This window comes from Physeter macrocephalus, chromosome 9 (assembly GCF_002837175.3).
Source record: "Physeter macrocephalus isolate SW-GA chromosome 9, ASM283717v5, whole genome shotgun sequence".
NCBI classification, from domain to species: domain Eukaryota; kingdom Metazoa; phylum Chordata; class Mammalia; order Artiodactyla; family Physeteridae; genus Physeter; species Physeter macrocephalus.
This window is the reverse complement of record NC_041222.1, coordinates 76,594,469-76,619,950: the sequence shown is the minus strand read 5'-3', so window position 1 is coordinate 76,619,950 and position 25,482 is coordinate 76,594,469. Positions and strand designations below refer to the sequence as shown.

General features: G+C 38.4%; 1 protein-coding gene across 2 annotated transcripts in view; it reads right to left on the bottom strand.

Annotated features, from left to right (window-relative positions):
* Nucleotides 1–25,482, bottom strand: part of NTRK2 (neurotrophic receptor tyrosine kinase 2) — a 363,441-nt gene that overhangs the window by 268,043 nt on the left and 69,916 nt on the right. For both annotated transcript variants that reach the window (XM_028494098.2, XM_028494096.2), the window contains 2 exons: nucleotides 22,496–22,596; nucleotides 11,753–11,852 (listed from right to left, as the gene is read on the bottom strand). In XM_028494098.2, coding sequence (XP_028349899.1) covers nucleotides 11,753–11,852; nucleotides 22,496–22,596 — 201 coding nt within the window. The remainder of the gene's footprint in view (nucleotides 1–11,752; nucleotides 11,853–22,495; nucleotides 22,597–25,482) is intronic.

Here is a 25,482-nt window from a genome sequence, read left to right as displayed (position 1 = left end):
TGTGGTGAACTTTGAGTAGATCTTGGTTTGAAATATAAATAGCTATTAAAGGCTAGTTGAACAACTGGGGAAATTTGAAGCTGGACTAAGTACTATCTGCTATTACAGAGTTGTTTTAACTTTCTCGGGTACAGTGATAATGGTGTTGGCATTGTGCTTTTAGGAGAAATGTGCCAGAGAGTTTAGGAGTGAAGTGACATGATATGGGCAACTCATAATCAGACAGCAAAATGTTAAACAGAGGTTGAATGCAGGTTTTGAGTATACAGATGGAATAGTCTTTCAACTTTCCTCCATGTTGAAAATCTCATAATAAAAAGTTGGAGAGAAAACACAAGATTCACATGTATGAAAAAATTATTTGGAAGAAGAAATCAAGAAGAACTGCTTGTCATATACCTCTGTCCCCATGGGAAGCAGGAAGAGGCAGACGGGAGATAAATAAGTTAGAGACAGGAAGGAGGAAGTGTGTAACCTGCCCCCTAGTGAAATATGGGGGCTGGGGAACCGGAGAACCTCTAGTCAAGTTTGGAGATTCAAGAAAAGAGGAACCCCTTTGGGTGGGGGTGGACCTGAAAAGGCGGCCAAGAAGACAATCTCAAGCCTATAATGGCAGAAATGGGAGACCATTTCTGGTCTCTCTCTCTAGAGAGAGCCCGGGCCAGTCTTTCAGCATTTCCTGTGTCCCCAAAGCTTCATTGACACCCTTACAGAGAGGTGTGTGAAAGTGGCGGACCCTGGCTAGGAACACAGGATGGACAGCTGAGAACTACACCAACTGGTAGCCAAGGACAAGTGGGACAACACAGCGGCCACCAACATGGAGAAATGACCACCAGTGGCCACAGAATGTCCCCTCCCGTGCAGTGGCACTTCAGCATCCCTAAGCCCACACTCTACCTGAGGAAATGAAGATGAGAGTGAGAGAACCGGACCTGATGGGACAAACATGAAACGTTCTGTGATTGCCCATAATTTTTAAGATTACACAGAATGGTAGGAGGTTAGACTGCCACTACATAGTGCAAAAAGGGCAAAAAATAGACATTTAATTCATATATAGAAAAATAAAGTCACATATCTTACAGTCTGTGTCTGAGATAAGTGCCTGCCCCATTCTCCATCCTATCCTAGACATTTTAATATCCCTTCACTCACTGTCATAGCATCACAGGAGAACCAAGATATAGTGTGAGGGATACATTATGCACATAAATGTACATCTGAAATGACCTTGCAGTTGTCCACACTTATAGCTACATGGAATATAACACAGAAATTATTTACGGCCTATGGAATGTGTGTGGCTTTTAAATATGAATAAATAAAAATTTATTCAAATAAAATAAAAAAGCCATGCTGTGAAGTCTGACTCAAAAGAGTTGGGAAGCAGATCAGCTGTTGATCTGCTTCTCGAAAAACCCACACCATTCCAGGAAAAGAGAGCTAGGCAGGGCTGCCTCTCTTTTCTGGAGCTGGGATGTCAAAGGTACCCCTGCCAGGGTATATGTTACATGCAAATTAATAGTAAACAGAATTATTGGGAATGTAACTAAATAAGAAATATCTTCTGTTTATAACTGAGAGGCAATATTTTCTTAAGATGACCATAAATTTGAAAACATATCCAGGATTATTTAGCATTGACCATATAGACACAATATTTCATATGTTAATAATAGATTGTGGTTTCACAGTGGAAAAAAAAAAGACTGTATCATTACATGCCATAATAATAAAGGACATCATCAGAAATGCATGGCAGACTCTTTTAGTGAGTGTGTCATTGTTATGAATGGCTATGTAACAGGATGGTAGATATTAAAGCTGGAGGAGACCCTCAGATGCCTTTTGGTCCCATACTGCTAATTCTGGTCTTTACACAATTTTCTTTTACAGATAATCCAGGAAGTAAGTGTGGGAAAATCTCAGTTGACTCTACTCAAGTCTTGCCGGAACTACTAAAGATGACAACCATGATTGTAAATAGGAATACCACCTCATTCCCAACATTCTCCCCTCCCACTCCACTCCCACCCTGAACTTGAGTCCGCTTCCTTCCTTCCACTGACACAGTTAGGGCTGAGATGACATCTCTGCCTTCAACTCAGGATATTAATCTCTTACTGAAGACTTGGTGAGTTAGAATGGACCACACACTCTCTCTCTCATTCTCTCTCTCTCTCTCATTCTGTCTGTCCTCAGACCACTAAAGCTGCTAGGTGATCACAGAACAAGCCAATGTAATTCTATTTGTGTTGATGTCTTGATAAAAACAAAGATCTCCCACCACCACTTGCCTGCCAAAAGCCTTGGCTTCTCTGGAAATGCAGCATCTTGGTCTGTGATTATAATAACACAAGTGACAATCAATTGCATAAGGAAGAATTTATTTTCTCCAGAACCCTCTTTTCATCTTTTTCTTTTTGGAAGTTTTTAACTTTTTATTTTTTATACAAAGAGCTAACATTGTTTCTGTGTAAGGTGGATGTCCTGGATGACCCATTCAAGGAAGCTGTAAATACAGTAAGTCCCCTACACACAAACCTTCAAGTTGAGACTTTCAAAGATGTGAACATGCATTCCATCAACATCACGTGTGAGTGAAACTGCAGTTTGCCCTCCGTCTCCTAATGCTGACGATCCTTCAGCTCTACCATCTCCTACCTCCTCTCTCTCCTCCAATCAGTAACTCTTCTTGCCTGTTCACTCGATGCCAGCCCCTGTATGCCAGCTGTTGTACTGTACTTTTCAGTTACTGTACGATTAAAAATGTTTTCTTGGGCTTCCCTGGTGGCGCAGTGGTTGGGAGTCCGCCTGCCGATGCAGGAGACACGGGTTCGTGCCCCGGTCCGGGAAGATCCCACATGCCGCAGAGCAGCTGGGCCCGTGAGCCATGGCCGCTGAGCCTGCGCGTCCGGAGGCTGTGCTCCGCAATGGGAGAGGCCACAACAGTGAGAGGCCCACGTACAGCAAAAAAAAAAAAAGTTTTCTTTATTTTTTGTTTGTTTGTGTTTGTATGTATTATTTGTGTGAAAAGTATTATAAACCTATTACAGTATAGTACTATATAGCTAATTGTGTTTGTTGGGTACCTAGGTTAACTTTGTTGGACTTACGAACAAATTGGACTTACGAATGTGCTCTTGGAACGGAACTCATTCGTATGCAGGGGACTTATTGTATATCAAAAATTGAAGCCTATTTTTGTGAAATTATTTTAGCATTTGCAATCCCCCCTTGCAAAAAGGAAACACATCAGAACAGAAGGCTCCATGAGCTCATGTTTCTAGGCTTAAGCTGATGTTACTGAGGGAAGAGGGGCTCTCTTCCCCATCCCACCCCTGCCTGCTCTTTCTGCCCCTTCCCTACAAAAGTCGACATACCAAATCAATCAACTGATAAAACAGAGTTTTCATAAACCCCAAAACAATTCAAACAGATGAATTGTTCAAAGGACAATAAAGTTAAGAATTTGCAATTATTTGCACACAGTATCTTTAAGGACTCAAAGGCTTAAAATAAGCATATGATTCAGCAACCTTATATTCATAATACATACCCATAAAATATAACACATTAAAATTACAATTTTTTTTCTATAAATTCAACTAATAAACCTTAAATATACACTGTATGCATTTGGCACATTTTTCTGCAATTCTGAATCAGTATAAATTCAGACAGGACTCTCCCCATACTCTTTTCCTTAGTGATATATTATTAAAACATAAATCTGAACAATAACTGCCTCAGAGAATTAGTTCAACGAGCCAGGCATGAAACTAAGCACTGATTTAATTCTTATAATCACTTAAGAGATGGGTATTATTCCATCTACCAGAGAGGAACCTACAATTTACAGAGTTTAAAATTTTGCCTAAAATTAGAGTTAGCAGGTGGGAGACATGAGATTTGAACCCAAACTTGTCTGATTCATAAGTCTCCAATATTACATTTCTATACACTCCTAGGTTTGAAGACTTAAGAGTTAACAACTTACAAACATGAAGGATGTGCAGTATTCAAACAGGCTGTCTTCTGAATTACCACGTGACAGTTCCGCTGATTTAGAGCTAAATTTATTCCCCAAGTCATTCAGTATTCTTGCCCAAAATAAAGTAGGATAAAGTCAGAGCATATGTTACAATTTAAGCCAAGTTATTATCTGTCTTCTTCACAAATTCTGAAAAGCTGGTCCACCAAAATCAGATGCTAGGAATGAGGAGGAAGAAAACCAAAATAGGGAGGGAAGAATGTAAAATTAGGATGCACAGAGATGTGGAAAGACAAAATGGCAGGGAAAAAAATGAAAGGTAAAAAAAGAGAAATGAAGGGTGAAAAGAAGAAGAAAAGTAGCAGACTTTACAGTTTGGGAAGTCTTTTTTAAAGTGCATGATGATCTGTGTAAGGAGGTCAAAGTGAGTTCACCACAGGATTTATGGAGGACCAAAGAGGGGGTAGCAAGTTCTGACTTTTAAGTACAAAATCTAATTTCTTAAGGGACCCTCTACCTTTTTGTGAAACTAGTAGCGTGGGAAGTCCCTAAACAATACAGCTGCACTTTCTACATTACAGGCAAACCTGGGTTCTCCCATGAATCACACTGGGCTTATGGGATACCCACGTAAGAGAGGGAATTTTAAAAGTTCGAGGTCAGCGTACTCCGAAAGCTAATGGGAAAAACGCTGCTGCTTCTGCTTCCTGTTTTGCCTGATCGAGCCAGTTCCTGAAAGTTCTGGGCCCATTTTCAATATGCTGCAAAGAATATGCATGTTCTGCCCTCATATAGGCATAACCCAAATGGTGACCCTACAAGAAGAGACTTCAGAAAGTAGACCTTCACCTCACGAATGTAAGGGTAAAGGTTTATATAACATCTCCAAAGGACAAGAAAAGCACACTTGGGTTAATTCTTCTTTTGATTAATTTCCACTTTGTCAAATTACTCAATAACTCTTTCAACTGAATGTCTTTTATGAAATTTCCAAGGATTCGATTGTTATTGACAAATTTTGTTCTCTATTAAGAGAATGCTAAAATATACTGAAGCCGGGGAGGGCAGTTAAAAAACAAAAAACAAAAAAACCCCCCTATATTCTCTGATACTCTTTTGTGAGAATAAAATAAGAGAACCAACAAAGCCTATTACTTACTTTAAAAAAAAAGTTAATCACTAAACTCTTCAAAATTTCTTTTTATTAATGACTTTCTGATTCCAGAAAGTTAAAATAGTACTGTTGGTCTCTCTGAAAATGTCATGCAAATATCTTTATTACATATATCTCTGAAAGAGACAGAGTATTTCACATCAAGTTAAAAATAAAAAAGAATCAAAGAGATTAAAGAGCACGTTAAAAAAAAACACATACAAAGTAAAACTAGTGAAAAAAATATTAAAATATATGTTTACAACCTCAGGGAGGGGAAGATTTCCTCAGCAAGATGCAAAACTTAGACAGAAAAGATGGGCAGATTTCCTTCTATAAAAAAAGTGAATCTTCCTGTTTGCCCAAAGACACTATTTTAAAAAGTCAAAAGATCAGAAGAAAATATGATCAATGTATATAACCAATAAAAGATTAGTACATATTATTTATAAGGTAAGTCAACAAATAAAAATAAACATTTCTTTCTATTCTTCACATGATAAAAATGCTTAACCTTATTAGTAATCAGAATAACACTGTAAGTGAATTGGCAAAAATAAAAAAGTTTGATAATATCTGATATGGGTGAAAGCATAAACAAAACGATGCCCTCATCTACTGTTGGTGGGAGTGTAAATTGATAAAGCATTCCTGCAAGGTAATCTATCAACATTTAAAATCAACATTTAAAATATACAAACCTTTTCTCTCAGCAATCCATTTCCAAATATCTGTCTTTATAAGTAAGGTATTATTTAGAATACTTTTCTAAAAACTTGGTAAAAGTGTAAATTTTTTTACATTTCCCAATTCATTAATAATAAAATTACAGTAAATATTTGTATAGTAATTACTAAATGCCAGTAACTTTCCAAAGTGCTTCACATACATGAACTCCGTTTATCTTATAACAAACTTCTGAGGTGGGTACGGTTATTGCCCCATTACAGATGGAAATACTGGGGCAAGAGAGCGTGAGAAATTTGCTCAAAGTCACATACTTGTAATGGGCGGAGCCAGGATTCAGACCGAGGTAGCCTGACACCAGAGTACTCAGAAATAAAATGGAATAGAATTCAGAAAAGAATTGATTCAGAAAGATCTACAAGGCAAACAGTTATCTTTAAAAAGATGCAGAACAACATTGGTATTATAATGTCTTTATGCAAACAAAAATGAATATATTTGATTATCTACATAATGAATGAAGCTATATAACTTATTATTGACATAATATATGCACTGGGGATGGTTAAAGAAGGTTATCCCTAGGAGTGGAAATGGTAGTGGGAAAGGAAGATGAAGAGGAACTTTCCCCTTTTAGCTCTATGTATTTCTAAAGTGCTTGAAATTTTGAAAAATGAGAACGCATTCATGTGTTACTGTTATAATACTTAAATGTTATTTGTCTTTAAAAAAAAATGGTGGCGGGGGGAGGATCATATGGAAAACAGTCTGTCCTTACAGAAGTTTCTATAACTGTGTTTCTGGCTTTTGGTCACATTTTTCCCTCTTTTAAAAGTTGATCCAAATATCTGCTAAAGTCAACCTAAATTTTCCAGAATTGTTTTCAGCTCATATAAAAGGCTTTAACCTTCAACCTCTTTAGCTTTGGTCCCACTATGTTTATGACTATTTTTAAAGAACCAAATATTTGGTTGCTGTTGAAAGACATTTAGAAGATCATTTATATAAGAGGAGAAACTTAAACTGGGGACATTGGGTCTGGAGTTAAAACCTGGCTCTGTGTTCTCAGGCAGTGTAGCTTTTTGGTCAATTATGAGTTGGAAATGCTTACTGCTCAATTAGCAGGAATGAAGACATATGAGCGGTTTATGTCAAGGACAGGAGGCTGCAGAGGAAATCTGCAGGCCATCAAACCTGAATAAGAGAAAAGGCTTCCTATTCCAGTTCCTCCTGCAGGACCTCTTCAGGTCACTTTTATATTTACTCCAGAAGGACAAAGGATGCATCGGTACTTAGAGAATAAATATCGTATGTGGACTTCCATCAGGAAACGCAAGTAACAGAAAGCTGATGGTCACAGCTATTCTTCACCAGTGTGATGACTGCCAATCCCCCTCCACCCTTTTGATTCCCTTATTTTTTTTTCCAACCCTGTTCACCATCAATGCCATCAGGCGGCCCTCCCAATGTGGAGCACTCCCAGAAGACTTGGCAGCCCTTGTGCCCCTAGATGCTTCCATTTCCTCTTTATGTGCACTTCTACATTTTCAACGAAGAAAGGGAGCCAGGAAGCAATGTGAGAACTAAACATAAGACTTGGTTACAACAAAAATGAGAGCATTCAAAGGCCTGGTTGCCTGTTCCTTTGGCAATAGAGCTGCTCTGAAAAGGTCCTTGAGCCCTACTTCAGTGAAAATTAAAATAAATCACAGGCATTCTTCAAAGAAAAGGGATAAAATTATACAGTTACCTACAGGGTATCGATACAGGCATAGATTTAGATAAATGTGTCATATAGTTCATGCACCCATACTAAACACGCATATGAATAATCCCTACACAGATGGCCAAGCACAAACAGAGGAGCTTTATTCAGGACTCTGCAATTATGATAACTAGATATTCAACCAAAAGCCAAAAGGATGGTGTTAAGGCACAGAAATGAGCATGGAGAAATGGAATAGGATAAATTCTACCTCTTGACATCTTTATTGAAACAGGGCCGGTAGTCTATTGGACACTCGCAACAAGAGGCTTAAAACATATCAAACGATAATGAAACATAATTTCTAGGTTAACACCAAGATGAGAGTCACCACCTGGCACTTCTGCCAGCCTCAAAGCTGGACAAAGACACACATTATGAGGCCACACATTTGGAAGGAGAGAGCCAGAAATTGAAGAGGCTCATGTGCAAAATGGAAAGTCAAAATGAATCCTCCAGACTTCAACAACAATAACAGTTTAAAACAGTGTGTGAAAACCCACATATCCTAAGACAAAACCTGGACAAAATGACTTCCTGTCTATGACCACTACTTATCTGGAATAATTTCTTTTAAGTTCAGAAGTTTAGAAAAGCTCCAATATCTCTCTTTAACCATTCATATACAAGCTGCCCTCCAAATATTAACTGTTTTCCAATTAACAAACTAACGTGGATGGAGTTGAAAACTCTCTGTGCTCATTCATTCCATCAAGTAATATTTATCAACTGCCAACTTTGGCCTTGGCACTGGGTAAGTAATGATGAATAAGACCAATATGAACTCTGGAGCTCACAGTCTGGCCTCTATGTTCTAGATTGCACCATCAGGATTTGGTTATAGTGAACTGACAGAATAGATGAAAAAAAAATCCTATGAAGCTTATAGTCACATAGACCCATCTCCAAACACAGCACAGATCACTGCTGTATTCTAAGATCTAGGTTTAACTCCCTGATTTGGAATTTAGGGATCACCTTCCCATGGAAAGCAATGCCATCAATGATGTTTGGGTTCTAGGGTTGATCCATAAATCTGTGAGTTGCCCTGCATGCAGCTGCAGTGTGATTTTAAGAGATTTCTGGTTTGCGTTACCCTGGGAATCAGTTGAATCAATAATATTAAACTGTAATTTATAATCCCAACGCTGCTACCATGGATTGAAACAGTGGAGGCTGAAGTGTGCAATGCTGGGAATGCAAAAAGCTGGAAACACCTATGAGTGGGCTGGCTGCCGTCCTTCAGTCTCAATCTGTCCCCAGGACAAGGGAATATGCATGGCGGTAGAATCTCCCCAAAGATGCTTAGGAGGGCAAGAATTACATTTGGAATAGCTCATTTGCACGTCAGCCATTGGCCTCTTACACAGAACCAAGGCACTGGTTCTGGCCAAGGCTATGCACATTTCATACCGTTGTCACTCAGAAATCACAAGTGACATGTTTTCTGGTTATTTCAGGAAGTATAATAGTGTTTTTACACATTCTCCCCTTTTAAAGATGTATGTTTTTTCAACAGCTCTAATAGCAGTTAAAGTACATTAAGTTACATTAATTTGCTGATTGAAGTATAGTTGATGTTTCAAGTGTACAGCAAAGTGATTCAGTTTTACATCTATATATGTGTATATGTGTGTGTGTGTGTATATATATACACGCACAAGAATATATATATATATATACGTATATATCTTTTTCAGATTCTTTTCCATTATAGGTTATTACAAGATACTGAATATAGTCCCCTATGCTATACAAGAGGTCCTTTTAACTTACATCACTTACATTAATTGTTAAACACCACTTTTTAGGCAGTTTCATTGCATGAGCTTCGTCTTCTCTTCTAGATCCCCCAAATTACAGCTCAGCATTTGACCAGTAAAACAAGAACCTCAACTCAGGCCCATTTTGTCCAAACCATGGCACAGTTAGACGTGTAGCTAAAAATAGAGAAGAAAGCTATTCTAAACAAGAACCTGAGTCTCTGAGACAAAATTTTAAAAACAATTTTATTTATGTCTAAAAAGAAGGGAAGTAAAACATATGCTCTAGTAGTTATTGCCTGAAGAAAGTCATTTACTGGATCTGTGACAAGGTTAAGTAAAATCTTTCTTACCAATCATTAACGATACCCTTAGGTTATACCCGGGAAATGTAGGTGCTTCAGCAGTGGTCACCCCAAATTATCTAAATAAAATACTTTGTCAGCCTTAGTGACAGAGTCACTATATGAAATGTAATCTTCTCTGAAACAAAACGTCTGCCTTTTTTTCTCCTCCATCACTGCACTATAGAGAGTGAGTTCACATTTACAGATCATTCTTCTGTTGTTTTCTTTACAGAAAGTGGGGGTAGGGAGTGACTCCCAAATATTGCTCCTAGGGTTCCCAAAGCCTTTCTGAGCTCCCAGTAGGACCTGAACATACCCTTTCTCTGAAAAGCCCACAAGATGAAAGTTTCCAAGTCAACCCTCAAGACAGGAAAGTGACAGAGCTAGAATCTGGCTCTGTCCAGTAAACACTCTGCTTGGGGACATCCACACCAAGTGCCTCTAAGGACAGAAAACATCTGATCAGGATGAGGAGAACAAAATCCCATGGGAGGTGGCTAACACATAAAAAGGAGCAGCCTAGGCCAGACCTGGGCGCCAGCCGAACACGGGGATCCAGAAAGGTCTTCGAAGCCATGGGTGGGTTTGGTTTGCAACGCCTCTCCCACATCTAGTCATGCTTGGAAAGAGACCTGGGAACCCATGTTTATCCCACAGAAAGGTGATTCTCTGAGAATGCTTGGGAAGAAGCAGCATCCCTTGGAAACCATCAGAAATGCCCATTTCCAGGCCCACCGCAGACCTATTAAATCAGAAACTCTCAGGGTAGCCCAGAAATCTGTGTTTTCACAAGCTCTCCAGGAGTTTCTCAGGCAAAGACAAGTTTGCAAACCACCACCATAGGATTAATTAAAATCACTGTAGTACAGTCTCTGTCCCAAGCCTTATTCATAATTGGAGAATGAGAGGCCTTTCCTCCTTCAAAAGAAATGTCAAGGATCAACAGACCAAAGGGGGAGTCAGGAGAAGGTTTAGGTGTTTTTTTAAGGCCTAATTTACCACTGCTCTTCCTCATTCATTTCAGGTTTGGGAATCTTGGTCATGGGCACCAACAAAGGCAGAGGAAAAAGTATCAGAAATGGATCTGATGCATCCCAGAGCCCAGCGTACGCTGGACAACTTATTGCTACTTAAACATCACTTTCAAGTAAGCAAGTGACATTAATAGTAATTGTAATGAACCGTACAGATCAAGAAAGCCCACCTGACCGTCTCCCCAACACAATTAAGACAGACACCACTAAACCTTCCTCACATATTTTCCAAGCAAGTGGCTATTTATAAGAGACCACACAGAATTCAACGATAACATATGAGTCAATACATATGCTTAAATTTCAGAGCAAATGCTTTTTAATCATTGAAACTCTTGGCTACTTATATCACAAGAACATTTAAATACGTTTCCCCCGTCCCCCAAAATGAATTTTCAATCCTCTAAAAGAGACCAATGGTCTACTGAGGGGCAACAGAGACCCTAATTTTTAATCGAGCACTAGGAACTTTTCCACTAAAATAAAAAGCCACTCATTCACAAAGCATCAATGTACTTCCAATGGCTGTTCTTATTTTGCTTCCCAACACTTTAAATTTCAACAGATGAGAATCTGAAAAAGCAGCAGCAACACAAAAAGCACACCATGGAAATTCCAGAAGTCAAATGTACAACAGAAAGGACCTTTCTACACAAAATACATGTGTCCATAACTAGCCTACTGCCACCCAGCCTGGCCTGCCTTTCTGAAACAAAAGTAAAACTCGGGTACTATTTTTTTATATCATTATTAGGCACTTGAAACTCAAGAAACCAGTTCTGTGTCTTCCAGGATAACTGTCCTCATTGGAAAGTGAGTAGTGCTGAATAATCAACATGATTTTGCTCTGTCTTGATTTGTAGTATCATAGCCTTGTTGCTATTTTTTCAGCCTTCACCCCTAGTCATTGTAAATCTAGCTGCTTCCTTCTTTAGTGGTAATTCGCATTAGTCACGAGCCAAAAATGATTCCATGTAAGAAGTAAAATAAACACAACCCTTCTTACCTTTCATGCCAAACTTGGAGTGTCTTGCCAACTTCAGCAGAAACAGCATTACCAGCAGACAAAATCCTACTACAGATGCAATTACCACCACAGCATAGACCTAGAGAAAGGAAGGGAGGGCAGTTATGATCTTGATAATTAGTTTCTTATATCCAGGTGATGCTGATTTTGATGGAGTTGGTTAATATTTATTGAATACTTACTACCTGCTTTTCTAAGAGCTTTATGGATATCAATTAATCTTTAACAACCCTAGGAAGATTTATGCAGGTCCTATTATTATCCCTATCTCTACAAATGAGAAAAGAAAAGTTAAAGTTTATAAAAATAGGAATCCAAATGATATTATACAGATTAACATATACTAATACATCCTATATTATTATATAATATATAGATAATAGATATTTTATCTCTCCCCATCCATCTATCTACCTATGTACCTACCTACCTGTCTATCTGGAGAGAGAAGTGAGAGAGTATATAAAACATGAATGACAAAATACTAATAATTTTTGAAGCTGCTGAAAGATACAATGGGGTTCATCTCATGATTTTCTCTACCACTGTACATGTTTGAAAACTGTCCATGATAAAAAAAATTTTTTTAAGTTGACTATTGTTGCTCTTAGAAGTCAGGGTGCCCTAGAGCAGTGAGTAGGTCTGGAAGGGAGCAGGAAGGCACTTGTGGGTGAGCACAGCCTGTGAAAGCTCATGAGGTTGTAGACTTATGACATGTGAACTTTTCTGTATGTATGAGAAAGATCAATACAAAGTTGTTTTTTTAACTTAAAGGTGTAGCTCCAAGTTGTGAATCATACAAGTAGAGAGAGTAGATGCAGATCTTTGTGAATCCTGTCACAGCCCCAAGCTGGGGATCACAGAGGCACAAGTGCATAATGCTAAGTACACACTAACAATTTAGAAACAAAGATCAACACAGGACTATGTATCATCTTCCATTTTTGCTGTTTACCCCAAAGTCCCACTTCCAAAATAAATTTGTTTCTATAAACCAGGAGTTGGCAAACTTTTCCTGTAAAGGGTCATATAGTAAATATTTTACGCTCTGGGGGCCTACAGTCTGTGTTGCAAGTAGTCAACTCCCCTGCTGTAGTGTGAAAACAGCCACAGATAATATGCAAACAAATGGGCGTGTCTGTGTTCCAATAAAACTTTATTTACCACAACAGATGGATAGCTGGATTTGGATATAGTTTGCCTAAACTGTCCCAGATGTCCATACTGACTTAAATGTCTAAGTTTCATTTAATCCACATAACAGTCCATACGACATATTATTATTGTCCCCATCTGTGGTAATCATTAGTGTTGTTTCCCAAACATTTCTGTTTTCCCCTATGTTTCTCTTTGTAGGATTCACTTCCTGGCTTCCTTGTGGTGAGATGGGTTCATGTGACTAGTTCTGGCCAATGAGTTGAGACTTGTATCACTGCCAGGAGGAGGATTTCACTGCTTACTGCAAGATCTTAGACTAAAGCAGTGGTTCTCAACCAAGGACAATGTTGCACCCAGGGGACATTTGGCAATTTGGAGTTGTCACAACTGGGAGAAAGGTGCTACTAGCATCTAGTGGGTCGAGGCCAAGGATGCTGCTAAAGATCCTGCAGTGCCCAGGAGAGCCCCCCACAAAAAAATTATTCATCAATAATAATAGTGTTAATAGTGCCAAGGGTAGTGCTCTTTCTCTGTGCCATAATAAATGCTAAATTTTCAAAAGGCAGCTGCCTTGTCAGCCTCATCTTGGAATGAGGATGATGCTGATAGAGCTCCCAGCCAATACGTGTAATGAAGCAAAAAATAAACGTTTGTTGTTTTAAGCCACTGAAATGTGGGGGTTTTTGTTACTGCAGCATAGCTTATCCTGACTGATATACCCAGCTCATAGTGAGAGGCAGTGTCAAGTGGAGATTAAGAATATGGATTGTTCCTGAGCTTGAAATTTAGATTTACCACTTACTGACTACATGGTTTCCAAATTACTTTACCTCTCACCATCTCATAATCCTCATGTATAAAATAGAAAATATAATAACACTACCTTGCAGGTTGTTATAAATCCTCAATTAGTCAATGCAGATAATGGGCTTGACACAGTGCTTACTACAATAAGTAATTAATTATGTTGGCTATGATTATGATGAGAAAACTGAGATTTATAAAATAAATAAATAAATAAGCAGCCCAAGATCATACCTCTCAAACTTGGGATTGGAATCAAAGTCTGCCCAAGTATAAAATCTGTGATTTATGTGTGATTTACCCACTACATTGCCTCTCCAAAGCATGCGGCTGAGAGTGAAGGCAGGATAATAAAAACATATGGCTAATCCCTCCACAGCACCTTCAGATGGGGTCAGATGGGGACAGCATTAAATAAGCTACAAAGCACAGAAAAGAGTACATGCCAAACAGTTGGCTAGGATGGAGCAAAGGAGTAATCATTCTCTCCTCTGGTGCTTCAGCTGTGAGTGGCTGTCCCACAGAACACTTCTGCAGATGTCTGAGTACAAACTTAACTCTGTCTCTGTGGCCTATATATAAATAGAATGGTAGTGATTCCTAAAAGGCTAGTTATAAATCAACTTGTTCTAACCAAGATCATTTCCCTCAAACTTACCTAATGATTTCGGATGTTTCTTTCTCAATCTTTATTTCTAACTAACATTTGCATGGGAAAGAGATCATAACATTTTAGCTATAAGTTTCTCTACCCTATTATTAAATTCCAAAATTCTACAGATGAAAGAAGAATTCACTAATAAACAAGTTCAAACACGATTTTATAGATAAGGAACCTGGGACAGAGAGACATTTGGAGGACTTGTCCTGAGTCCCAGGATCACTCTGCAGAACCACAGTCTTACCCAATTTGGAAAGTACTCAACTGGCATTCAAGAGATCTATGTCCTAATGAACCCAGGATATCTTGCCTTTACCAGTTGTGAGACCTCACAGGTACTTCATTTCTCCCAGCCTCTGTTTCCTCATTTGTACGTGGGGATAATAATACCTGCCCTGCATTATCTACTTCATTAAAGAATATTTAAGTCATCTTAGAAAATGGAAAGGTGTTCTTCTCCAGAAAAGCAGCTTATGATCTGCTAACAAATATTTAAACCTATTGAAGCAGTTCTAAATGTAAAGAATCCTTTAATAAACAAAGACTCCTGTGACAATGAGAAGAATCATTTCCTCAGAAACAAATTATTTGATAAATACAGAATTTCACGTACTCTGTGCATGTGTGTTGGGGTGGGGGTGGTCTTCACATGGGAGAAAAGCAGGAGTGAGTTTGTTTGTTTGTTTGGTTGGTTGGTTAGTTGGTTTTTATCTGAGACTACCTCTCAGCATAGAACAAAGAGCTGCTCTCCTCTGAAAATCCAGCAGGGTTCATGAGGAGCATCTGTTAGACCAGAAAGGTGAATGCTTAAGGCTGTCTTGCAAATGCTCTGAAAACACCTTTGAATTTTGTATCAGCTCCCTGACTCTAAAACTCTTTTTCTAATCTAATGATCTTCCCTGTGATCAGGGACTGTTATGTATCAAATATTTGATCCACACATAATTTTAAAGTTTTCTTTAAATTCTACAAAACATTGCCTTGCATCTCTCATGCAGATTTCTAAGGGCCACAGGTGGAGTCAAAACATACAGACTTTCAATGAAGATTATTTTCACTGATCTTGCCTTCCAATAACGCTACTATAGATAGTTCAAACATCGAGATATGCCAATTGGGGGCTTAAATTTATCATTTGGATTCAAAAGAGAAAACTGAAGTTGGTATATAATTTTTAGTAATTGGAATACACACACATCTGTGGGCTTAACACATGTTCCTTGGATTCCTTACATATGCAAACAACGTTCTCAAACCAAGAAACATTAAGTGGTTTGGTATGAGAGTAAAAACTGAAATGAATGCATAAGGCAGGAATTAGAAAACATTCTGCAGTTGATTTAACACAGCAGTTTTCCTTGTTATTTCAATGCAATGTACATAGTCATCTGTGGAAATGTGTGTGTGTGTGGTGTGTGTCTCCAAATACTGGATGGGCATATTCTGAGTTGCAGTTAAGTTGTATCTATTTATGAGCCTCCTAGTCCTACTGCATGGCCCTGGTTTAAATATCCATCACATCTCTTTATCATTGCACCAGACACCTAAATCATCATCACCCCACTTCTAATCCCTCTCTTCTGCAACCCATTCTATAGTGTTCATCATTAGTCTAATCACCTCCTAGGTGCCAGGCACTATTCTAAGGACTCAGGATACAGCTATGAAAAACACTGACTGGTTTGCCTATACTAAGAATCTTACTAAAGAATCAGGGAAGGGAAAAAGATATTAAACATGTAAACAAATAAATAATCAAGGTAATTACACACAATAATAACTGCTCAGAAGAAAATGAAATGGTAATGGCTGCTGCTGGCCACTCTAGCTAAAGCTATGTGATGACCACTGGGAAGTGCATACCTTCTAGAGGGAACGGCAAATGTGAAGGCTGTGAGACAAGAGTAAGCCTGGAGCATGCAAGAGAGTATTTTAAAAAGATAGTTGGTAAACAGTGAAGAGAGTATGGAGATGAAGTCAGAGAGACAGACAAGGTCAAGATATGTAGGGCCCTGTTAACCACCATGAGGAGTTGGTTTCTATAACAAAAGTTTTATTACAATGCATTGGGAAGACTCTGAGAATGATAATAAAAGAGTGGTCACTCAAGGGAGAAGGCTCAAGGGTGGTGTAAGAAGATCCTAAACTCATCTCCTACCATGGACACAGCAAATCTTTCAACTAAAAATGAAATAATTCCCTCAGAAAGGGACCTGAAAGCTAGAGGAACAAAGCCTCCACTTGTGCCATCACAAGTATAAAACGTGGGAATGGGCTTCCCTGGTGGCGCAGTGGTTGAGAATCCACCTGCCGATGCAGGGGACACGGGTTCGTGCCCCGGTCCAGGAAGATCCCACATGCCGCAGAGCGGCTGGGCCCGTGAGCCATGGCCGCTGAGCCTGTGCGTCCAGAGCCTGTGCTCCGCAATGGGAGAGGCCACAACAGCGAAAGGCCCGAGTACCGCGAAAAAAAAAAAAAACAAAAAAAAAAACCATGGAATGGGAGTAAAAAAGATAAAGCTTTGGAATGTGTTCAAATTTAAGTTGCTACCAACTTAAAATGGGCTACTACTTACATAGGAGGTTATATGTGAACCTCATAGTAACCACAAGGGAAAAACTTATAGTAAATCCAGGAAAAAAATGATAAGGGAATCTAAACATAACACTAAAGAAAACCACCAAAACACAAGGTAAGAGAGAAAGAGAATAAGAAAGGAACAGAAAGGAACTACAAAGACAGCCATAAAACAACTACCAAAATGACAACAATACATACTAGTCAATAATTACTTTAAATGTAAATGGACTAAATTCACCAATTAAAAGAGCAACTGAACTGATAAAAAAGCATGGTCTATCTATATGTTGCCTACAAGATACTCACTTCAGAAGAAAGAATACACAAAGACTGAAAATGAAGAGATTGAAAAAGATATTCCAGGCAAATGGAAATAAAAAGAAAGCTGGAAAAATAGACAAAACAAACTTTAAAACAAACACAGTAATAAAAGACAAAGGGCATTACATTATGATAAGGGGGTCAATCCAGCAAGAAGATATAACATTTACAAATGTATATGCACCCAACACAGGAGCACCAAGATACATAGAGCAAATATTAATGTACTTAAAGGGAGAAATTGAGAGTAATGCAATAATAGTAGGGGACTTTAACACCCCACTTACACCAATGGATAGATTATCCAAACAGAAAATTAATAAGGAAACATCAGACTTTGACACATACCAGATGATCCTACTGGACATACACAGAACATTCCACCCAAAAGCAGTAGATATACATTCTTCTCAAGTGCACATGGAAGATTCTCCAAGATAGATCACATGTTAGGTCACTAAACAAGTCTTAATAAATACAAGAGGATTAAAATCATATCAAGCATCTTCTCCACTGACAATTGTATGAAACTGGAAATCAATCACAAGAAAAAAATGGGAAAAACTACAAAAACGTGAATATTAAGCAACATGCTACTAAACAACCAATGGGTCTTTGAAGAAATAAAAGGAGAAATTTTAAAAAATACATAGCAACGAATAAAAACAGAAATACAACATATCAAAATCTTTGGAATGCAGCAAAAGTGGTTGCAAGAGGGAAGTTCATAGCAATACAGGCCAACTTCAAGACACTAGAAAAATCCCAAATAAGCAGTCTAACTTTACACCTAAAGGAACTAGAAAAAGAATAACAAATGAAGCCCATTATTAGTACAAGGAAGGAAATAATAAAAATCAGAGCAGAAATAAAGACTGAAAAGTAGAAAAGATCAATAAAACTAAGAGCTGGTTCTTTAAAAAAAATAAACAAAATCAACAGAACTTTAGCTAGACTAATAAAAAAGAGAGAGGACTCATATATAAAATCAGAAATGAAAGAGGAGAAATAACAATGACACCATAGAAAAACAAAGGATCGTAAGAGATTATTATAAACAATTATTTGCCAAAAAATTGGACAACCTAGAACAAATGGATAGAAACACAATTTTCCAAGACTGAATTATGAAGAAAAAGAAAATCTGAAAAGACAAATTACTAGTAAGGGAATTGAAACAGCAATCAAAATTCTCTCAACAAACAAAAGCTCAGGACAAGAGGGCTTCAACAGCAAATTCTACAAAACATTCCAAGAATATTTAAGACCTATCCTTCTCAAATTCTTCCAGAAAATTGAAGAGGAAGGAAGCCTTCCAAACACATTCTACAAAGCTAGCATTTTCCGGATACCAAAACCAGACAAGAACACCACAAAAAAAGAGAGAATTACCGGCCAATATTCTAGATGAACACAGATGCAAAAATCCTCAACGAATATTAGCAAAACATATCCAATAATGCATTAAAAGGATCATACACCACAATGAAATATAATTTATTCCAGGGATTCAAGGATGGTTCAATATCTGCACATCAATCAATGTGATACATAACATTAACAAAATTAAGGGTAAACAATCACATGGTCATCTTAATAAATGAAGAAAAAAGCACCTGACAAAATTCAACGTCCACTTATGATAACAATTCAACAAAGTGGGTACAGAGGGAACATACTTCAACATAATAAAGGCCATATATGACAAACCCACAGCTAACATCATACTCAGTGGTGTAAAGCAGAAAGCTTTTCCTCTAAGATCAGGAACAAGACAAGGATGCCCACTCTTGCCACTTTCATTCAACATAGGGTTGGAAGTACTAGTCATAGAAATTAGGCAAGAAAAAGAAATAAAAGGCATCCAAATCAGAAAGGAGGAAGTAAAACTGTCATGATTTTCAGATGACATGATAAAATGTACAGCATTTCTATACACTAATAATGATCTATCAGAAAGAGAAATTAAGAAAACAATCCCATTTACAATTGCACCAAAAGAATAAAATACCTAGGAATAAATTTAACCAAAAGTGAAAGACCAACACACTGAAAACTATAAAACCCTGATGAAAGAAATTGAAAAAGACACAAATAAGTGGAAAGATATTCCATATTCATGAACTGGAAGAATTAATATTGTTAAAATGTCCATAGTACCCAAAGTAATCTACAGATTCAGTATAATCCCTATCAAAATTCCAGTGGCATATCTCATAGACCTAGGACAAATAATCCTAAAATTTGAATACCACTAAAGAACCCGAATAGCCAAAACTATCATGAGAAAAAAGAACAAAGCTGGAGGTATCTCACTCCCTGATTTCAAACTGTACTACAAAACTATAGTAATCAAAACAATATAGTACTGGCACAAAAACAGACACACAGATCAAGAGAACAGCACTGAGAACCCAGAAATAAACCCATACATATATGGACAATTAACTTAAAGGAGCAAAGAACATACAATGGAAAAAGGATAGTCTCTTCAATAAATGGTGCGGGGAAAACTGGACAGCCACATGCAAAAGAATGAAACTAGACCACCATCTCATGCCACACAACTCAAAATGGATTAAAGATTTGAATGTAAGACCTGAAACCATAAAATTCTTAGAGGAAAGCATAGGCAGTAACCTCATTGACATTAGTTTTAACAATGTTTTTGTGGATCTGCATCCAAAGGCAAGGGAAACAAAAGCAAAAATAAACAAATGGTATTACATCAAACTAAAAAGCTTCTGCACAATGAAGGAAACCATTATCAAAATAAAAATTCAACCTCCTGAGTGGAAGTAGATATTTGCAAATCACATATCTGATAAGGGGTTAAGATCCAAAATATATAAAGAACTCATACAACTCAACAATAGAAAAACAAACAACCAGATTAAGAATGTGCAGGAGATCTGAATAGACATTTTTTCCAAAGACATGCAGATGGCCAATAAGCACATGAAAAGATGTTCAACATCACTAATTATTAGGGAAATGCAAATCAGAACCACAATGAGATATCAACTTACACCTGTTAGTATGGCTATTATTGAAAAGCAAGAAATAACAAGTGTTGTCAAGGATGCTGAGAAAAGGGAATCCTCATACACTGTTGGTGCGGCTGTAAATTAGTACAGCCACTATGTAAAACAGCATGGAGATTCCTGAAAAACTTAAAAATAAAACTACCATATGACCCAGCTATTCCACTTCTGGCTATTTATACAAGAACATGAAAACACTAATTCAAAAGGATATATGCACATGTATGTTCAATGCAGCACTACTTACAACAGCCAAGATGTGGTAACAACCTAAGTGTCCATCAATAGACAAATGGATAAAGAAGATGTGGTATATATACACAATGGAATATTATTCAGCCATTAAAAACAATGAAATCCTGCCATTTGTGACAACATGGATGGACCTTGAAGGTATTATGTTAACTGAGATAAGTCATACAGGGAAAGACAAATACCATATGATTTCACTCATTTGTAGAATCAAACAAAAAAGAAAAACAAGCACACCAAGAAAACAAAACAGAAACAGACTCATAGATACAGAGATCAGATTAGTGGTTACCAGAAAGGAAGGGAGCTGGGGGTGGGCAAAATGGGTAAATGAGGTCAACTGTATGGTGACGGATACAACTAGACTTGTGGGATGATCACTTTGTAGTGTATTCAGATGTTGGATCACAAGGCAGTACAGAGGAAACTTATAAAATAAAAAACTTATTTAAAAAAGTCACTCGGGCTGCTATATGGAGAACGGCCAGAAGATCACAGGAGTGGGAGGGGGGACAGGGTAGGAGGCTGTGGCAGTCATCCAGGAACAAGCAACTGTGGCAAACTTTCTCGGCAAAGGGCCAGGTGGTAAATATTTCCAGCATTGCAGGCCATACAGACTTTGCTGCAACTACTCCACATGCCCCTGGAGTGCAAAAGTAGCCACAGATGATATGTAAATAGGCATGATTGTGTTCCAATAAAACTTTATTTATGGACACTGACATGTGAATTTCAATAAATTTTCATTTGTCACACAATGTCACCCTTCTTTTGATTTTTTTTTCAAACCACTTTAAAATGTAAAAACTATTCTTAGCCTGCAGACTGCCCCCAAACAGGCATAAGCCAGACTTGGCCCGAGGGCCATAGTTTGCCAGCCTCTGGGTTAGCCTGTGGCTGAGGCTGGGGAGGTGGGGAGATATGGATGGGTTGGCGGTTTATAAGGAGGCAGAACTCACGGGATGTTAGACTGGGCGCACAAGACAGGGAGGAAAAGAAAAGAATGGAGGAATATGCTGGGTTTTGACCTGAGCAGCTGACAGACCAGCCCCGCCACACAGTCCTGGGGAGATGCAGCCCTGCTGCTCACTCACGCCCCCTTCAATGCTCCTCCCTGCGCCATAAAGCTAACTACCTGGCACTGTGGTTCAAGACCTCATGGCCCTGCCTCGGACCGCCCTCCCTCATACGCCTTACCTTCCAAGCAAGAATGCTTCCAGACTGCAGGCTCAGACTCACACACCCAAAACGCCCCGCCCTTCGTTTCCGCTATGTCCAAATCCCAGGCATTCCGCACAGGCCGTGGAAAATGCCACCTGTCCCACAAAGACTCCTCTGGCTCTCCCAGCAGGAAGGAACAGGGTGCCTGCCCCTCTCCTTCACTCTCTCGCATTGCCTCGCTCAGCCTCTGTTTGTAATTTAGGGACTAATGTTCACGTCTCAGGTCTCTGACTTAAGTGTAAGCTCCAAAGGGACAGATATGTGTTTCATTCGTATGTTTACATACCCCCGCGGCCAGTCCCTTCCAGAACCTACTGGATTCCTTACGTTTGGTGGGCACTGAAATTTTTATTAAAATATTTAAGGAGACAGGTGTGGAGACAGGAAGAACTCTACATGTCCCTGAATGAGAAAGCTGGTTTCTTGCTCTTCTAGTAATAATCTTTTAAAGGACAGATATTTAAAACAGGAATCACCAGCAGTAGGTCAGAGGCTATATGGTACCTTTATCACTCTCTTAAACCTTTCCATTAGTTCCTCCACACTTCAACACTCTATTTATAGCTGAACAATAAAAATGTTTTGTTGAAAGACTCACACTGAAGCAGCTCCATTCCTCCAACATTCAAGCATCCAAAATGCTCAGAACCATTCTACGAAACACTTAAGTATCCCACTCACCGAGAGATGTTCCCGACCGGTTTTGTCAGCAACATCTGTGGAAGGGATTTCATTACTTCTGTTCGTGGTGTCCCCAATGTCATTTGCCGCAGTCCCATAATCTTAAATTGGAGAAAGGGGAAAAAGAGGAAGCATGAAGTTGTCATTAGGCTGCCAACAAACATGAGGCCACAGTACAACCCAGAATGAAGCAAGACAAATTACAGGATTCCAAACCACTGACAGCGTGGGTGGGGAGAAGCGTGACCCCGCCGTTGGGTTAAATCCATTGCAGCGTTAGGACAGTGCGATGCCAAAATTATATTCAGCCCAGATCTTTACATCATTGTTTTGTTTGGTCAAATTCCAAGCCAGGTCTAGGATTTTTCTTTGCACATAAGAATATATTCCTTTTTTGATAAAGTATTTAATGAAAATACAAAAGAGAATCGATCATGTAAGAGTCAGATTTATAGACCTGGAAGGGTCTTTGGAAATCGAGTCTAAACACAAGTTTTACAGCTGCAGAATGAGAGCTAAGGGATGTTAAATGACTAGTCTAAAGTCAACCGGCAAGAAGGCAACAGAGCCTAGACGTGAACCAGGCTTGAAATCAGCAGCTCTGATTTCCGAGGCAGAAGCACTCAAGGTAGAATGTGGAATCGTCACCAATAGGGAACTTGGGTCCACATCTGAACTTTTTTGAAGAGTTCTGAATTGCCAATATATCAGTTTCAGAATTAATATATAGGGAACTTCACCAGTACAACATTTAGAATTGTGAGGGTATGTTCTCAGTTCTCAAATGTAGTTGCTCTTCTGAATCAATTTTAGTCTACAGGGATCAGGATATAAGTAAATGATTTTTTTGTAGGCAAAGTTTTTATTAACAATATTACATATAAAAGTCATAAAAAGGTTTTGGTAAACTTATTGCATACCACGTTGTTTATAAATTTTTGTATTTTTATTCTAAATAGGTATGGTGCCTTCAATTTCCATCCTGAACAAACAACCTCATTAAGTCAGCCCTAGCTAATCTTCCCTTGGTAGAATTATCAAGCTGGCCTCAGGGCAACCAATTTAAATTATAATTTTATTAGCAGAGTGTTCCTTTGAATGTGAATGAAAATTAGCAGAAAAAGCATATATTTTCTATCTGTAGCTGTTTTATTTTTAACTGCAAAATACATTCTCACCATTTTCATTTTGAATATATTAGAACTTATTAATATTTCAATCAAACAGGAGATATCATTTATTTGCTTATCTTCCCTCTTCATATTATTCCCTCTTCAGCTACTCATGTAAAATTAAACCACTGAAGTATCTACAGTTTAATATCATGACATTGTAGCCCAAAGATCCAAAGTGTGATCTGGGACCAATGGAAAGATGACATTTTTAGAGTCTCAAAAATTATTGGAAAGGAGTCCAAAACATAATTTTAAAACTGAAAATCACAATTCAAACATATTTCTCTGTGACACAATTTGACATACTCTTTCTTTAAGCCATATCAGAACAAATAAAAATAAAAATACACAAATCACACGCACAAAATTATCCAAACCACAGCTTGGAGGAAAGATAGCTTAACATGCATAAAACAAGTAAAGACAATGTAATTCCCTAGTTAAGATTAGCTCAAGTTAAATATACACACATATAATAAGCATACAGAGAATTGTTTTATATTAAAATTATAAACTATATTTATATTAAAAATATAAATATACACATTTGTCAAGGTGTGTATATAAAATTAAAGAATAGATTTTATAGAATAAATATATAAATGTATCTTTTTAATCAATGTAAGTTTTAATCAATCTTAAATTTCAAGCCAAGTCTTGAAATTTAGCCTGCCACTTCCCCAAACGGAAGCCTCCTGGTCATGAAGGTGGTTTGAAAACTGTAAAAGATGGATTTTCATACCTAGTAAAACAGCCCTGGGATTCAATTAAAATAGCAAAGTAAAGATAAGATATTTGGTAAGCTAATATAGGGAATCTTTTGGTTTCTTCCTTTCCACATTCCTAAGAGAACCCCATTTTATTCAAGGGCATCAAGCACAGCCTCTGGGGAAGCTGATCGAAACTCCAGGGGTGAGTCTAGTTAGTCAAGGGTAATCCAGCCCTCTTATCAGTACTGGAGGCAAAAATGGACCATGACCCAACTGAGTCTTGAATCAGATACAAGGAGGGCTTGGTGGAGGTCTCTGGGAAAGTTCTCTTTCTTCTGGAACACTTTCAAAAGCTCTTGCCTTTCTCTCATCAAAGTGAGTGACTCATCTTAAAACCGTAAGAGAAACCAGCCTTCAGTGAAGCCAGCACAGTGGGCAGGAGAGTGCAGAGATTAAAAAAAAAACTTGGATCCCTGATGACATGGTTGAGCTGCTGGTTTCACCAACCTTAAAACGTGCCCTGGGGCTCCCCTGGTGGCGCAGTGGTTGAGAATCCGCCTGCCAATGCAGGGGACACAGGTTCGAGCCCTGGTCTGGGAAGATCCCACATGCCGCGTAACAACTGGGCCCATGAGCCACAACTACTGAGCCTGTGCGTCTGGAGCCTGTGCTCCGCAACAAGAGAGGCCACGATAGTGAGAGGCCCGCGCACCGCGATGAAGAGTGGCCCCCGTTCGCCGCAACTAGAGAAAGCCCTCGCACAGAAACGAAGACCCAACGCAGCCAAAAATAAATAAATAAATAAATAAATAAATAAATTTAATTAAAAAAAAAAAAAAAAACCATGCCCTGCTTGTGAGGCTCCTGTGTGTGAGCCAGCCTTCCTCATTTTGTAAGAAACATAATTTTGAATTGGGTTTACTGTTACAGCCAGAAACTGATAACACCTCCCTTTTCTTGGTAGTCATGGCTTTTAAACAGGTAATTAGTTCCCAATTATGGAAACAAAATGTCTGTTACAGCGCAATGGATTTACGACTTCCAAGAACAAGCAGGAGAGAGAAAACGTTATTTACAGGCATTGTAAATATCAAGGGAAAAC